The sequence below is a fragment of the Octodon degus genome, unplaced genomic scaffold, assembly GCF_000260255.1.
Source record: "Octodon degus isolate 3935 unplaced genomic scaffold, OctDeg1.0 scaffold00083, whole genome shotgun sequence".
NCBI classification, from domain to species: domain Eukaryota; kingdom Metazoa; phylum Chordata; class Mammalia; order Rodentia; family Octodontidae; genus Octodon; species Octodon degus.
In genome coordinates, this window is record NW_004524659.1 from 5,537,477 (window position 1) to 5,552,211 (window position 14,735).

Genomic DNA, 14,735 nt, shown 5'->3' on the forward strand with positions numbered 1-14,735 from the left:
TTTAGACCACTGAGCCATCTCACCAGCCCCACAAGTCCGCATCTTGTACAGCAATTAACCACTGGGAGGAATGTATGCAATGTGTTGATTATTGAAACTTTCCTACCAATTTGGTTTGAAACTGTCTCATTGCTATTTGTCTATCAATAAAATTATGGGAAAAAAAGCCAAAAAGAATAAAGAAAGAACATGAGAGGAGGGGTCAATAGCTACAGGTTTGTAAAACAGAGAAATATCTCTTGAAAGTATGGTTTAGTACAAGTTACATGAAAAATAATGCATCTGTTGAGTTTCAGTGCAGTAAGCTCCAATTAAAGGAAGCACAACTCATGTCAATGTGATGTACAAATATTTTATTTTCTCTAGCCCATAATGTAAAAGAAAAGTTTGCAAAAATATCATATTCTAGCATAAAGGGATCAAGTTAAATGCTATAAATGTCTCACACTATGATCTGGGAAAAGGTGTCTTGTCAGCAATTCAGACTGGGAGGTCTCACTTGAGATTTGGGCAGCCTGAAGAAGAGACACAGAACTGAGGACTGGGTTAAACATCTTTTTTTCAGCTGTTAATCTATAGTCCATCTGTGTAGCTGCTCTTGCAGCCCCCAGCCACTGTACACTGGTGGCAGTCCTCAGGCCCCTATCCTGCCTGTGTTCACAGCAGTCTTTGGTTGCTTAGCGTACACTTACACCAAAATACATAAAGGTGGCCATGTGCCAGTAACAACCCTGGCTATCTGTTATTTTCACTGAGACCAACAAGGTGCGCTTGTGCTGAAATCTTGTTGACCTGGACTTAAACATCCACCAGAAATCACATTTTAAATCCCGAACCAAAGTGTAAGCATTTTGTGCTTTGGCACTGCCCTTCAGAAGGCTCTATTTTCTGTCTTTGGGACTTGGGAACTAGCTCTGGGACCTCATTAAATCAGATGTCATGGTCTCCACCTGCAGCTTTCAGGTGAGCTGGTCATGTCAGTGCCCTAATTTGATGTGGATGTGGGAGGGCCTAATTAGCAACAAGTGAACTTCATGTATTCTGCAGCAGCACTTTCTTCTGGTAGTCCTACCCTTACTATATCTGAACCACTGGCCTGAGATATTTATTAAGTATGTATTTTTTACATTATTATTATTACTATTATTTTGTCTCTTTGAGACAGTTTCACTATGCAGTTCAGGCTGACCTTGAGGTCACTTTGCAGCCCAGGCTGGTCTCAAACTTGTAATGATCCTTCTGCCTCAGCCTCCTGAGTGTTGAGATTGCAGGCCTGCGCCACCACACCTGGCTGTATTTTTTTTAAGATAATAACATTTATTTAGCACTTCATAAATACATATAAAAATATTCAATGATACCCAGTTTAAAGACAGATCAAAATATGAGGGTTAATACTGCTGTGCATTTTAAGGTGAGATTGAATTTTTCTTATTGTCTAGATTAAAAAACACTCAGCCAAGTGCATTTTAAGTCATTCTAAGAATTTTCAACCCGAGGTAAAGATTTCCCTGAACATGAGGATAATTCCAGGAAGCATCTAAGTATCTTTACAAAGGCATCAATATTTATTTCTCACATCATGCTAAATTTTTGGTGAGCCTGTGTACTCCAATTTGATGTCTGAGTTGAAAGAGCATTCTTAATCCTAATTTTCTTTTTTATTATGTAGCTAACAGCTCTATGTTATACTGTATATACTGCGAAATGCTGCTCATTTGAGGAGTACAGGAGGTTTTTCACCAGTAGGATTTCCTGAGTTAGACGCAGATCTTCACAAAGATATGTAGTACTCAAAAGTTAAAGTCAGTCTTTGAATTCTGGATCACTCTGAGTTGTGCCCTTTTGCATTCAAAATCTTTTATGTTTCCAAGGTACATTTTCTTCATGAGGCTTTTGTTGTCAGTTGGCCTTCATTAGATTTCAGTTAGGTTTCAATTAGCAATTGTCACTGTGTATACTCATCGGGCAAACTACATTTTTACACCTCGAACATTGATTTATATTTAACCCAACAAAGATTCTGGAACTCAAACCAAAGCTAGTGGCTCTTTGTTTCAAATATTAAGCATATATTTATAGAACCTTGTGGAATTTCTCCCCCGCCCTCCACGTGGTGGCAGATATGATGCTAAAGCTGCTACCCAGGGCCTTCACTCTAAACAAGATCCCCAGACCTTTCTATTGTTCAATTTTATTTTGTGATGGGGCCGCCCTTCACAAGTACCTGACTTGCTGCTTCTGGGGTGGCGGAAGGTCCTCGTGACGTTACTGCTTGAGCGCGCGCACGCGGGAGGGGGAGAGCTTCAGCCAACATCGCCCCCTGCCCGCCTTCTGGAAAAGACCCCAACGCTTATTTTCATTGACAAAGCACTGACTTTTCTAAACTTACACATTTTTCTAACCGAGCCTGTTTCCCCACCCAAAAAATTGAGCGGTTCTCAGAATTCCACGATCTCACACCGCGAAAACAAAAGATCCTTCGAGATCGCCGCCGCCGCGGACCTCGCGGCTTCCGTATCCGCACTGCGCCTGCGTGCACGTCACGTGGACGTCAACCGTCGGGCACCGCTCCGCTGTACGTGGCGCCGTGGGACGACAAGGACGAAGGCGAGAGGCGCGCTTCGCTTCTTTCCACACGCGCAGGGCCTCTGAAGGCCAGAGAGTCGCCTGCCGTCTGACTAACCTGTTCAAAGGGACCGTCAGTTCCCCTCCGTTGCTTTCTGGGAGCCGCGGCCCCAGGACCTCCAGGTGGGCGCCCCTCGAGGACGACGGAGGGCGCAGAGGGCGGCCTGCGCGGGGCAGGATGCTGGAGGTCCTGGTGCTGAAGGTGAGACCCGCCTTCCTGAGCCGCGCGAGTTGGGCTGAACCGCTTCCCGGTGACCAGTCCTCCCCCTGCAGCGAGCCCAGCTAGGTCTCTGCCTCCCGCTCTGCCCTCTCACACTGTCCTGTACCGGGCAGTGTGAGTGTTCGCAGTGGCCGTGGGTGGCTGCTTTTAGGTCTTTGCAACCAGTTATGCTCAGTAGTGGCCTGGGAACCTGTCCTGCTTGGAGGACGGTATTTACAGATGGCAAATGACTGGGCCTGGGTTACTGGGAAAAAGGGAATATAAATTACTTTGAAATCATACATGATTTCATGAGCTGAGAAGAGGAAAGAAAATAGCAAATGGAGAGATTTTAAATACCATCCTGTTCTATGTAATTTCTCCTCACAAAAATGAACAAACTTTTTAAAAACTCCACTCTCTAATTGGAGGGTTTGCCCTGAGATTTTAGGGCTTCGGGATCCAATTAGCAAACAAGTGCCTCTTCAACCACGTCAGATGTTGCCAATCCATCCTAAGTAGGGTAGCCAGGTTTCTCTAAAAAAGACAAGGCCCTTGGCCAGAGGAGCTTGACTCTGCCTGGTGGTTGGGAACCTCTTTTCTCTCACGTGGGCCTCAGGAATCCTTTTTTTTTTTTTTTTTTTTTTACCACATTGACTCTGATCTTCCGCTTCTTCAAACTACAACCCAGCCCACCCTCTGGGCAAATTGTCTGTCCTAAGTAGGAGCATTTCATCAAGTGTGGTACAGATACCACTTGTGGTTATCCACCTAGCCTTTACATGGATAAAATAATTCCCAAATGTCCAACAGTGGGTAACAAAAAGTAACGTGTGTGTGTATATGAGTATTGTTTAACCTTGAAAAGTTAAAATTCTGAGGACGATTTAACGTGAGTCTTTACGAAAATAATGAAGCCAGTCACTGTAGGATTGTGTCTTCTCTCCTTAGAATCTCACCGAAGCAATTTGTGCTCTGCCAGCTTGTGAAGGGGACTTCTTATCAGGATAGGGGCTCCCCTTCCATGCTTCTCCATTTCTGATTTTTCTCTCCTTAGTTTTCAGGTGCCCTGGAAGTCCTCAAAATCGTTTTTCTTATTTCTAAAACCTTAAAATGTTCAAACATTCAGAGGACTATAAAAAATACTAATGCAAACATCTGTATTCCTGTCTCAGCCTCCTGAGTGTGAGGATTGTAATAAAGTACCACCATACCTTGCTGAGAATATCTTTTCTGTTTTGTTTTGTTGAGGCAGGGTTTCACTATGTACTTCATGCTGTCCTTGAACTCACTATGAGGCCCAGGCTGACCTCAAACTCGAGGTGTTCCTCCTGCTTCAGCCTCCCAAGTACTGGGATCACAGGCATGCACCACCATGCCCAGCTGAGAATCTTGAGTTCTAATAATAGCATATCACAAGATACATTCACAGAGATTTCTTATTCTGTCCTATTCCACTCCTCCCTCTTCTAGTAGGGAATACTATGTATTTTATCTATTTTTAAAGGTATGAGCAGAATGTAAATGTATTCATATGTTTTTCATTCTTATGGAAAGATCAAAAGCTGTACTGAACCTAATAGATATAATAGACATTTTAAAAAATAGAAGATCGGGAATGGGGAGACATACCTCTAGACAAATTGGCCAGGCAGGTACCAGACAGACACATCTAGAGCCCCAGTGTCTTCGCAAATTGAACTAAACTATAAGAAAAGATGGGTATCTGTACCACACTTGATTACCTGCTGGCTATGGAGCCTTGGATACATAGTCTCTGGGTTTCAGAGCCCAACATTTATTTCTGAACTAAAGATAGCCTTTATATACCTGAATTCAATGGCTGAATTTTACTCATAAATAGATACAAATAAAAAAAAAATTTTTAAAGGAATGGGGAGATAGCTTGGCAATCTTAGCACCTGCCTGGCAAGGGCAAGGACCAGAGTTCAGTCCCTGCTCCTACATACCATGCCAGCCCTGGAGCCCCGGGCATGCCCTGCCCCACTGAAACCCTGTGTGGTGGCGCATACCTGTAATCCCAGCACTGGGGAGGCTGAGACAGGAGGATTTCTGAGTCCTAGCTGTGTATCTAGACCCTGTACCAAGCAAAGATTTTTTAAAATTTAAAAATATAATTCAAGGGCCCTGTTTGCTTTATCATAATATGAAATTGAGAATTAATTGCATATTATTGCTTACATGCTTTGGAATTTCATCTTTAATCTGACCCTTTAAGAACAATATACTTTTCAAGAACTTATTAGTAGGGCCAGGAATATAGCTCAGTGGCATGGCAGTTGTCTGGCTAGCTTGAAGTACTGAGTTTGATTTCTGATTCAAAAAAAAAAGAATTTGTTAGATCACAAATTAGAAATACTTACTGTGACTGTAAGTTTATTGTTTTGTTGTTCTACTTTTAAATGATTTTTGTAGATTGAAGATCCAGATTGCTTTTGGGTTGCTATAAAAGGATGCAGTCCATTTTTAGATCATGAAGTCGACTATCAAAAACTAAATAGTGCCATGAATGACTTCTATAACAGCATGCATCAAAATACAGAAATAAAACCATCGATTTTGGAAGAAGGGCAAGTATGTATCAAATGTGCTTTAATCACCATGCCTTGAAACACTGCTCAAAATGTATAATATTTTGGTTCCTAAGGTGATTAAAGCCTTTGGAATATTTTAGTTGCTTATAATCATTGCCTGGTGTTAGGTTTGATGGGTTACACAAGATTCAGGCCAGTTCTAGGAAGGCAGGATTGTTGTGCAAGACTCATGGTGCAATAGGAGATAGTATATCATTTAAGTCCAGGTGCCATCCTTCTGGGGCTGGGAGCTAGGAGACAATCCTGAATCCAACACTGGGTAGAGATTTCAGCAGTGAGGGCTGTGGTTTTACTCTGGGGTCTCTTAATTGCTCATGGCTTTTGCAACTCACACTGCTTTATTTATTTGCCTTATTTCATACCATAGCCCCTCTTTTCATTCTTGGAGTGTCCATCTCCCATTGTTCATTATTCCTTACAGGTCAGCTGTTTCTTAGAGTTTGAATTTTTTGGGATAATGTAATGAGAAGATTGCTTTTTGCTTTGTTTTTTTGTTTGTTTGTTTGTTTGTTTGTTTGTTTGTTTTTTGGTTAGAGGAATTGAACTCAGTACCTTGTGCCTTCCAGGCAGGCACTTAAGCTGGTGAGCTATATCCCCAGCCCATGGGAAAAGACTTATACAATATGAAAAACTAGAAAACATTTGGATTTGTACTCCTCAAATCATAATTAATAACAGTTTATTTTTTTAATGTGTGTGTGATATTGGGGATCAAACCTAGGACCTTCATACTGCGCTATATACTCAGCACTTTTTAAATTTTGGGACAGAGTCTTGCTAAGTAAGTTCTATGTTGCTCTGCCAAGCCTGAACTTGTGATCTTCCTACCTCAGGCTCCCAGAGTTCTAGAATTATAGAATGTTCTACCACATCTCACCCTTTAAGATATTTCACATTTTAAATAGCTTGATTGCTATCTTGTGGTGATAGTTTAACCTTTTCCTCTATCTTCTGTATTTTCTATGGATTGATATTTAAATACAATTAAATATAAAATTCTAGTAGGTTTAGGGTCACCTTTTCCCCTAAGAATGTTTGCTCTTTGAGCTTTATAATATGGCATTAAATTGGGAGATAACATCTCTGTGGCCAGTGAATTTGGATGGTGACTGCCTCACCTCCTGTGCACTTTGGAAATTGCCTGTAAGTATTTATGTGCTGATCTCTCCTTTCATTGACCACTGCTGCCCAGTCAGCTTTCATTCGTGCTTGCATCATGGGGATTTCTCTTGTTCTTTCTGCATTCATGGGCTGGGGTGATTCTGTGTAGAACTTTCTCTGATTTATTAAAATCCATACAGTTACTAAGATGGCAGTTATTAGGACTTCAGCAGTTAAGTTTATAATGTCAATATTTAAAAATTACTTGATTTTTTTTCTTAGATATCTTCAATATAATGCTTTGTGCCTAAATGTTTGTACAGGTGTTCAGAGGTGTCTCTTTCCTCCCTTCTTTTTCTTGAGTTGCTGAGGATTGAAACTAGGGCCTCCTGCATGCTAGACAAGTGTTCTGTTACAACATGTCCACAGCCTCATTTTTTTTTTTAATTTTTAGGTACCATTTTGATCTTGATGGATTTTTAATATATTGATCAGTTATAGTCACTGTTCTTGTTGTGTAAATTGTTCCTTTTCTGGCTTGTAGAAGCCCTGGTGTAACCCAATTTCAAAGTTTTACTGGTATATGAGTTATTAACTATTCAAAACAGTCCTACAACTTGCTTTGATTTTAGCATTAAATAGTCTTCATCCTTTGTCAGGATTTCTCTTAAGTCATTTGGGCGTTGAATTATGTGAGGTTCTCAGCCTATCCCTTGCAGTGTGGCTCTCACTGCATTTTCAAGTATCCATTCCTGAGGTCTGGAATCTGCTGGTGGGCCTCTTCTCTGCTTGGGTACAGCTACCCCCTACTGGGTGGCTTTGAGAGCCTGTAGTCATTGTGTGGTCTGCTGGATTGCCAGTTGAGTTGGCTGTGACCTGGTAGTCCTGTCATCTATTCAGGATGCCAATGGCTGTCACTTAAGCAGGATGGTTCCCTGTAAGAGGAAACCACAGACATTTATTTAGTCATTCATTCAATGAGTAGGTTTTGTTATTACTCATGTTTATTTGTAGTACTGGGGATTGGATCCAGGGCCTTCCCACTGAGCTACACATTCAGCCTTTTTTAATTTTCTATTTTAAGATGATGTCTTTTAAGTCAATAAGTTTCCCATGCAGGGGTTGAACTTGTGATCCTTCTACCTTAGCTTCCAATAGTGCTGGAATTATAGATGCTGTACCTTGTGCCATTGAACTGTATTCCCAGCCTGCTTAATGCATTCCTTTTTTTTTTTTTTTTTTTTTTTTTTACAGAACCAAGGATTTAACTCAGACCCTTGCACTTGCCAGGGAAGTGCTTATTCTACTGAGCCATCTCCCTAGCCCCTGCTTAATGCATTCTTAAAATTGTACTTTTTTGGCTGAAGAGAGAGCTTGGCAGTCAAATACCTGCTTGGCAAATGCAAGGACCTGGGTTTTATCCCTGGTACCGCATGCTGTGCCAGCCACCAAAGCCAGGTATGGTGGATCATGCCTGTAATCCCAGCACTGGGGAGGCTGAGTCAGGAAGATCACTGCAAGTCTGAACTGTGTGGTGAGACCCTGTACCAAATAAATAAAGTTTTTCTTTAATTTAAATTGCACTTTCTAAAAGTTGTCCCTAGTTAAGGAGGAGTCAAAAGTAATTTACAATAGTCTGTAATAATACCTGTGGGGGATATGTTCCACAACCCCCCGTTAATGCCTAAACTGTATATGAGATATGATAAAGTTTAATTTATAAATTAGTCATGGTAAGAGATTAACAGTAATAAAACTCTTATGACCACCTATTTGTGATAGTTTTACGTTATGTGACATAAAAATGTCTTGATATAAACCAGCCTAAAGGAGAAAGGGTTTCTTTAGGCTTGTGGATCAGAGGTTTCAGTCCAAACTCAGCCAGGTCCATTGCTTTTAGATCTGTGTGAAACAGAAATATGATTGGAGGGCCATGGTAGAGCACAGCTGCTCTCCTCACAGCAGCCATAAAGCAGTGAGAAGGCGAAAAAGCCAAAGCAGGACCAAATATCACATAGAGCCCTAAAGTCACATCCTCATAATCACCTCATGAGGTGAGATGGTGAATTTCCTACTTCTCAGAACAGAGCCCAACTTAGAACTTATGAATTGCTTATTTCTGGAGTTTTCCATCAATATTTTCAGACTGTAGTTATCTGCAGGTGGGTTAAACTGAAAAAGAGGAAACTACTATAGTAAAAACAAAAAACAGTGGAGCAGAATGCAAGTAAACTATGTTCTTGGAGTTCTTTTCTCTGACAGGCATTGAGGATTGTAGCAGGGAATTTAAAAAATAAACCCTTTCTCTTTCCTTTGTAGGTTTGTGTAGTCTATTGTCAGGAGCTAAAGTCCTGGTGCAGGGCTGTTATTCAATCAATCATACCTTCAGCAGACCATTACCTGGCCAGGTGTTTCCTTGTGGATTTTGCCAAGTACATTCCAGTAAAATCTAAAAAGTATGTCTGTTGTTTATTTTGCCTTATAATCTTCAAGGAGACAGATGTCAGGACAAGGAGAATATCAGTTTCTAAGGCGATATAGAGATTGTTCCCTTTTGAAAAAAGAGGAAACAGGAATTCCTCAGCTTTAAGAAGAGAGTGTTTGCAAATTCCAGTTCTGTATCTACTGATTAGAAGAGCAAATGGTCAGATTGAGGCTCAGAGGACAACTCTGACCCTTTATCACTTTTCTTGTGGAAAAGACAGGTCAGGTCCTGGTCCTTCTGTCCTGGGTTCTTTAGCCAGGTGTCCTGGGGTCTGGCTGGCAGTTTCCTCAGCATGGCCCCCAAAAAGGCACTAGTGGAAACGTTGCTGGCCAAGCCTAGGTTGCTGAAAGCAGAGTATGCAGTCCTGACTATGCTTCATAATACATGTGGGTGTGGCCACCACAAACAACATGAACATAGTTCAGAATGAGTCTATAAGTAGATGCCCATGGGGCAGCCTTAACTGTTTCTGGGACCACACATCAGTTACTAGAAAACATTAGCACAGGTTGTTCAGGATAGCTATAGTTTACCTTCCCAGAGTAAGAAGTTGTCAGCTTAATAAATAGGACAGTTCTTCACTAAAGAAGGAACAATGCCAAGTAGACAATACCAATAAGAGAGGTGTCTTAATCTTCATGGTAGAAGGGCTTGTCAGCCATTGGGAATTTACAGATATTTAAGGAAAATGGAGATGGTTTTCCAGGTTGTAATTCTGCACCTTTATAATTGTTAAAAATTTCTATTTTGCTTAATGTTGGATAGCTTTTATCTTTGTGTTTGGCACTTTAAGATTAGCATGTTTGGGGCAAGAAAACCATACACTGAGATAGAAAGCTGCAGTTGCTCTGATAGTTGCAAGGCATGTGGGATCCAGGGTTAAAGTAATATCTTAGGGGCTGAGGAGATAGCTCAGTAGCACAGCTCCTGCCTGACAAGCATAAGGTTCTGAAAAAAAAAAATCCAAACAAACAAAATAAAATCATCTTACCATGGTCATTTGCCTGAATGGAATAAGAATGGAATAGAATAAGAATCTAGAACTTATTTGTCAAATCTGACCTTTGGGTCTTTTGTGCCAAGATGGCAATAATTTATTATTGAAACATCAGTTTATACACAGACTTTTTTAGTATTTGTGCTGCTGAAGTGAGCATGAGAAACTTATATTTTTTATTTTTTAGAGACACTTTTTTAATTTACAGAAACTTTTATAATTCTAGTCCAATAGTGGAATTGATCATTAAAAATCTTATACAAAATTTTCTTCACAGGTTTGCTCATATCCAGTGTTTCTCAACCTTGGGATCCTCACTAGACCTTTTTCCCCTGAACTCCTGTTTCTATGCTGTGGAATGTTAATACCACAAAAATATTTAACATCTGCTTATGCACTATATATGTATATCTATGCTTTATGTACAAAGAGTGAGATATTTTCCACTTAAGCAGTCTTTAGCCTCTAGTGCAGTGATGGCGAACCTTTTAGAGCTTTCAGTGATACAAACAGTCTGCTGTGGCAAGATTCACCATCATTGCCCTAGTCCAAGTGTCTTCACACACTGTTGATAGCTAAATTTGAAACAAAAAGAATTGTTTCTGTTAGGTATATTGACTATATAGACATACTTTAAATGAAATGAATATATCGTGTGTAATTTTATTTATAATAAAACTGTCTCCCTTTCACTTTCAAGCATCCGAGTTGCAGGAGAATCTTTTATGCAGCTTCCCTATAGGGCGAAAAAATTCAGGCTCTATTGCACAAAACCTGTTACATTACATATTGATTTCTGTGAAGACAATGCTGTAATTGTGTAAGTATAGCTTTTTAAGTAGTTTAAATCATTAAAGTGTTAAATGCATGATGTTTATTTGAAATTAGTTCCCTGTGGAAATGCTGAGTTTGTTTTGCAGGACGTAGCTTCTGAGTCCTTATTGGTCCAGCCTGGCTGTGCAGCAGAATTTCATGGGTTAGCCTCAGCTTCAGAGGCTATGTTTGAAGGTTTGGAGGAGGGCCTGAGCACTGTGATATTTATCTTTTCTAAAAACTTATGAAGCAATAAATTTAACTGTCTAGGAAAGCAAAACTTAGGATCATAGACCAAAAGTTTATTAGCCAGGTGCTGTGGTACATACTTGTAGTCCTAGCAACTCTGGAGGCTGAGTCAGAAGAATGAGTTGAGCTCAAGAGTTCAGGGCCAGATTGGGTAACATAGCAAAATCCCATCTCAAAAACAAAACAGCTAGGCATGATGGTACACACCTGAATCCCAGCACTTGGGAGGCTGAGGTAAGAAGATCACCACAAGTTCCAGGCCAGCCTGAACTCATATAGTGAATTCAAGGCCAGTCTGAACTATGTGGCAAGATCCTGTGTCAAAAAACACAACTTTAATACACTGTTCTACAGACTGTCTTTCTCCTGGGAGGTGTAGACTGTTACATTCCTGAACTTCCAGACCTTTGTTAGTGCCATTGCACACATTTTATGTGTTGGGACTTTTAATGAAAATTAGAACATGCTGTCCTTTTAAAATTAGTTTAATAATGTGTATCTGTTGAAGCCCCTTACCAATACACATCCCTCTCCTTTTAGTTTTCCAGTCTTTTTTTTGTAGATGAATGTAATTGTCATACTTAATCATTCTTTCCTGATGGCCATCTCTTTTGTTTTCAAACCACTTGGCACATTTACACAAAATAAAAAATAATAGAATAATTTTGAAAATAATCTAATTATGTAATATATAATAATTTAGTATTTTATTTTTGCAGTACCAGGGATTGAACTTGGGACCTTGCACTTGTCAGGCAGGCGCTTATGCCACTGAGCTATCTTCCCAGCCCAATTTAGTATTCTAAAATGGTTATATAGACGAGTAATTTTATATCTACATAAGGTACATAGATATGGAAAGATATACATAGATACTCCCTCCCCCATATTTGGTAATGTATCTTTTACTGTAATGCAGTTTTAAAAATTAAATATTCATTGTAGTTTAATCACATCTGATAAGATGTAGAAAGAGCAAGCTGGTGGAGATCAAGTGGGAAATGGCATAGGGGTGCATGTCAGCAGAGTGAAAACTAGTATAGGATGATGGCAGCTTTCCCCGACCACCTCTGATGCTGCTGGTTTAGCCAGAGTGTGCTGGGCTGGGCCTGGCAGTCTCAGGATCTCTGCCCCAAGGAGATTATGTTAGGGAGACAAATTTGTCACCAGTAATTGGGACTAATAGCACTGGGACAGATTATGCTGTGGTTTGGGGCATAGATCATTTGACTGGGGCCTCTCTGCTGTGTGTCCCGGCAGTGTGCAGGAGATGTAGGAATGTGGGTTGGCTCCCTTATCAACATCATATGCTTGGTATTTAATATGGGACATATCCAATGAATGGTTTACAGAATGATCCTATGTAAGCCTTAAATTTTTAGTTAGTGAAGTTGAATCTGTTTTCTATTTCAGACCTGCAAAGAAGTGGGACAGTGCTGCTATCCAATACTTTCAGAGTGTCCTGAAAGGTAAGGCCATTGTGTTGTATTCTTTGTAGCCTGCTTTGAACCAACACCTGCGGTGATTTACCCTTCTGTCAGCAAGGGGGCTTGAAATGTGCCTGCAAAGGCCTTTGTCATATGGGTTTCTTTAACAACCTTTGAGACCTCGTAGGTGGATGAGAATATTAGCAGTTGACAGCTGAAATTAGAAAGAGGCTGTTCTTGTGGATATACCCCTACAGAATAATAATCCTTGCCCCTTAAAAATTTCAGCAATACAAAATACATTGAATCTTTTATTGAGCTAAGTATGTTGATAAGCTGACTTTTTAAAATAATCAAGAGTCATATAATCATTATTGCTAGTTTAATATTTATAGGCTATTTGGCTATTTAAGGTGCTTTATTTTATGTAAGTGACCATAAAATATAGTTTCTTTCCTTGCACCTGTCCCATCCTCTAGTAGAGACCATCCTCTAAGTGGATGTAAAGTGCCTGGAGTGCCTCTGGGTACCTGGTTTTTCCTGGCCTTCCATTGTCTGGGTAAAGGAAAAACCCAATGCTTTGCACATAGGAGATGTGAAGGTTACAGAATGTCACTGAATAGCATTTTGAGCCCTTGTATGCTCTTTAAGGGGTGATACAAAATAGGAATATTGTTTAGAGCAGTGGTGGTGAACCTGGTGCCCACACGTCAGTGTGCTGTTTGTTACCATTGAAAGCTGTAAAAGGTGCACTGTTACTGGTTTAGAGGAAGCAGATTGCCTGGAGTTGAATTCTCCCCATTTCCTTTTCTACAGCCTTCAACAAGGCACTTAACTTTCTCTGAGCTTAGCCTCTTCACCTGTAAAATGACGGTAACAGTTCTTACCTCACAGGGTACAAGTAAAAGTAAATGTGGTATAAAAATGACTTGACATAGCACATAATAGATGCTCACAATTGGAGCTGCTGTTTGGGTCCCTGAGTCTTGGATAGTGTAGCCAAGAAGTCTGCTCCACAGGGTATTAGAGGAAGATGGAACACTTCATTGGAAGGATTTGAGAAGATAGAACCTAGGAAAGTACTTGAGGAGGTTATATGAGGGTTGCAGGAGGACCCTGTAGATGGGAACAAAAGATATGCAGCTCACTCCAGTCAGGAGTCTTTTGTGTGGCTCGCTCATGCCTGCTGCCTTTATTCTGGGAGCCATCCTGCTTAGGCCATTTTGGCACTGGTTGCTTATAAGTGGTTTGTTTGTAGAGGCTGGGGAATAATTGTAATTGCTTCAAGTATGCATTTAATGTCAGCTCATTTGTGTTTTATTTATGCCTTTTAGCAGCTACGCAGGTGCAGGCCAAATTATGTGCTGTGGAAAGTGATACTTTTGAGGTTTACCTTTATGTAACAATAAAAAATGTAAAAGTAAGTAAAATTATATTTTTAAATTATTATCTTAAATTTTTCTTTAATACAGTAAATCCCAGAAAACAGTATAATTTACATAGCATAATTTTTTTGAGACAGTCTGTGTAGTTTAGAATATCATTGAACATATTATGTAGCCTAAACTGGCCTCAGACTCACAGTCCTTTGGCCTCAGACTATTGGTGCTGGGATTACAGGTGTGTGCCATAATTCCAGGCCAGAAATTATTTTAGCATATCAAGGTCTGGCTTAGATCATAAGCTAGCCACAGTTCTGTTTCTGTCTTTTGATTACTTTAAAAATTACTTGAGCATTTTACCAGGGTGAGATTTCAGTAATGAATAAGAAATTACTCATGTGGTGGTGAGCATGAAATGTTTTCTTATAAGACGTTATTTCTGTAGATTCATTTGCTGTGGCTCCTTGCTTTTTGAGACTTTTCTCGTTGTAATTTATGCTCACTGTGCAGAATTCAGCTATCAGTAAGTGTAGAAAAGGGATAAGACATGAGAGCAGTCTCCTGCCTTCTGCTTGGCTGCTATATCATGCTGGCTGCTGTCTCTGAAGGGCACTACAAGGAACAGCTCTGTGCGCAGGACACAGACCTAGGGGTGCCCAGAATCCACAAAGGGACTCCCTCCCTCCCTTCCTTTTCTGTGGCAGGGATGGAATTCAGGACCTCACACATGCTAAACATACAACTCTACCAATGAACTTACACCCCTTGTTTCCTCCTAGGGATTTGAACATTTTTGTTTGTTTTGAAATAATTTTGGACTAATATAGATGTAGAAGGAA

At 40.3% G+C, this 14,735-nt stretch overlaps 1 protein-coding gene across 1 annotated transcript in view; it reads left to right on the forward strand.

Moving 5' to 3' along the window:
- Positions 1-2,806: 2,806 nt before the first annotated feature.
- Positions 2,807-14,735, forward strand: part of LOC101583148 (putative ATP-dependent RNA helicase TDRD12) — a 57,402-nt gene continuing 45,473 nt past the window's right edge. Inside the window, exons 1-6 of the mRNA XM_023721661.1 lie at positions 2,807-2,830; positions 5,264-5,422; positions 8,863-8,999; positions 10,726-10,845; positions 12,501-12,556; positions 13,849-13,934. Of these exons, the coding sequence (XP_023577429.1) occupies positions 2,807-2,830; positions 5,264-5,422; positions 8,863-8,999; positions 10,726-10,845; positions 12,501-12,556; positions 13,849-13,934 (582 nt within the window). The remainder of the gene's footprint in view (positions 2,831-5,263; positions 5,423-8,862; positions 9,000-10,725; positions 10,846-12,500; positions 12,557-13,848; positions 13,935-14,735) is intronic.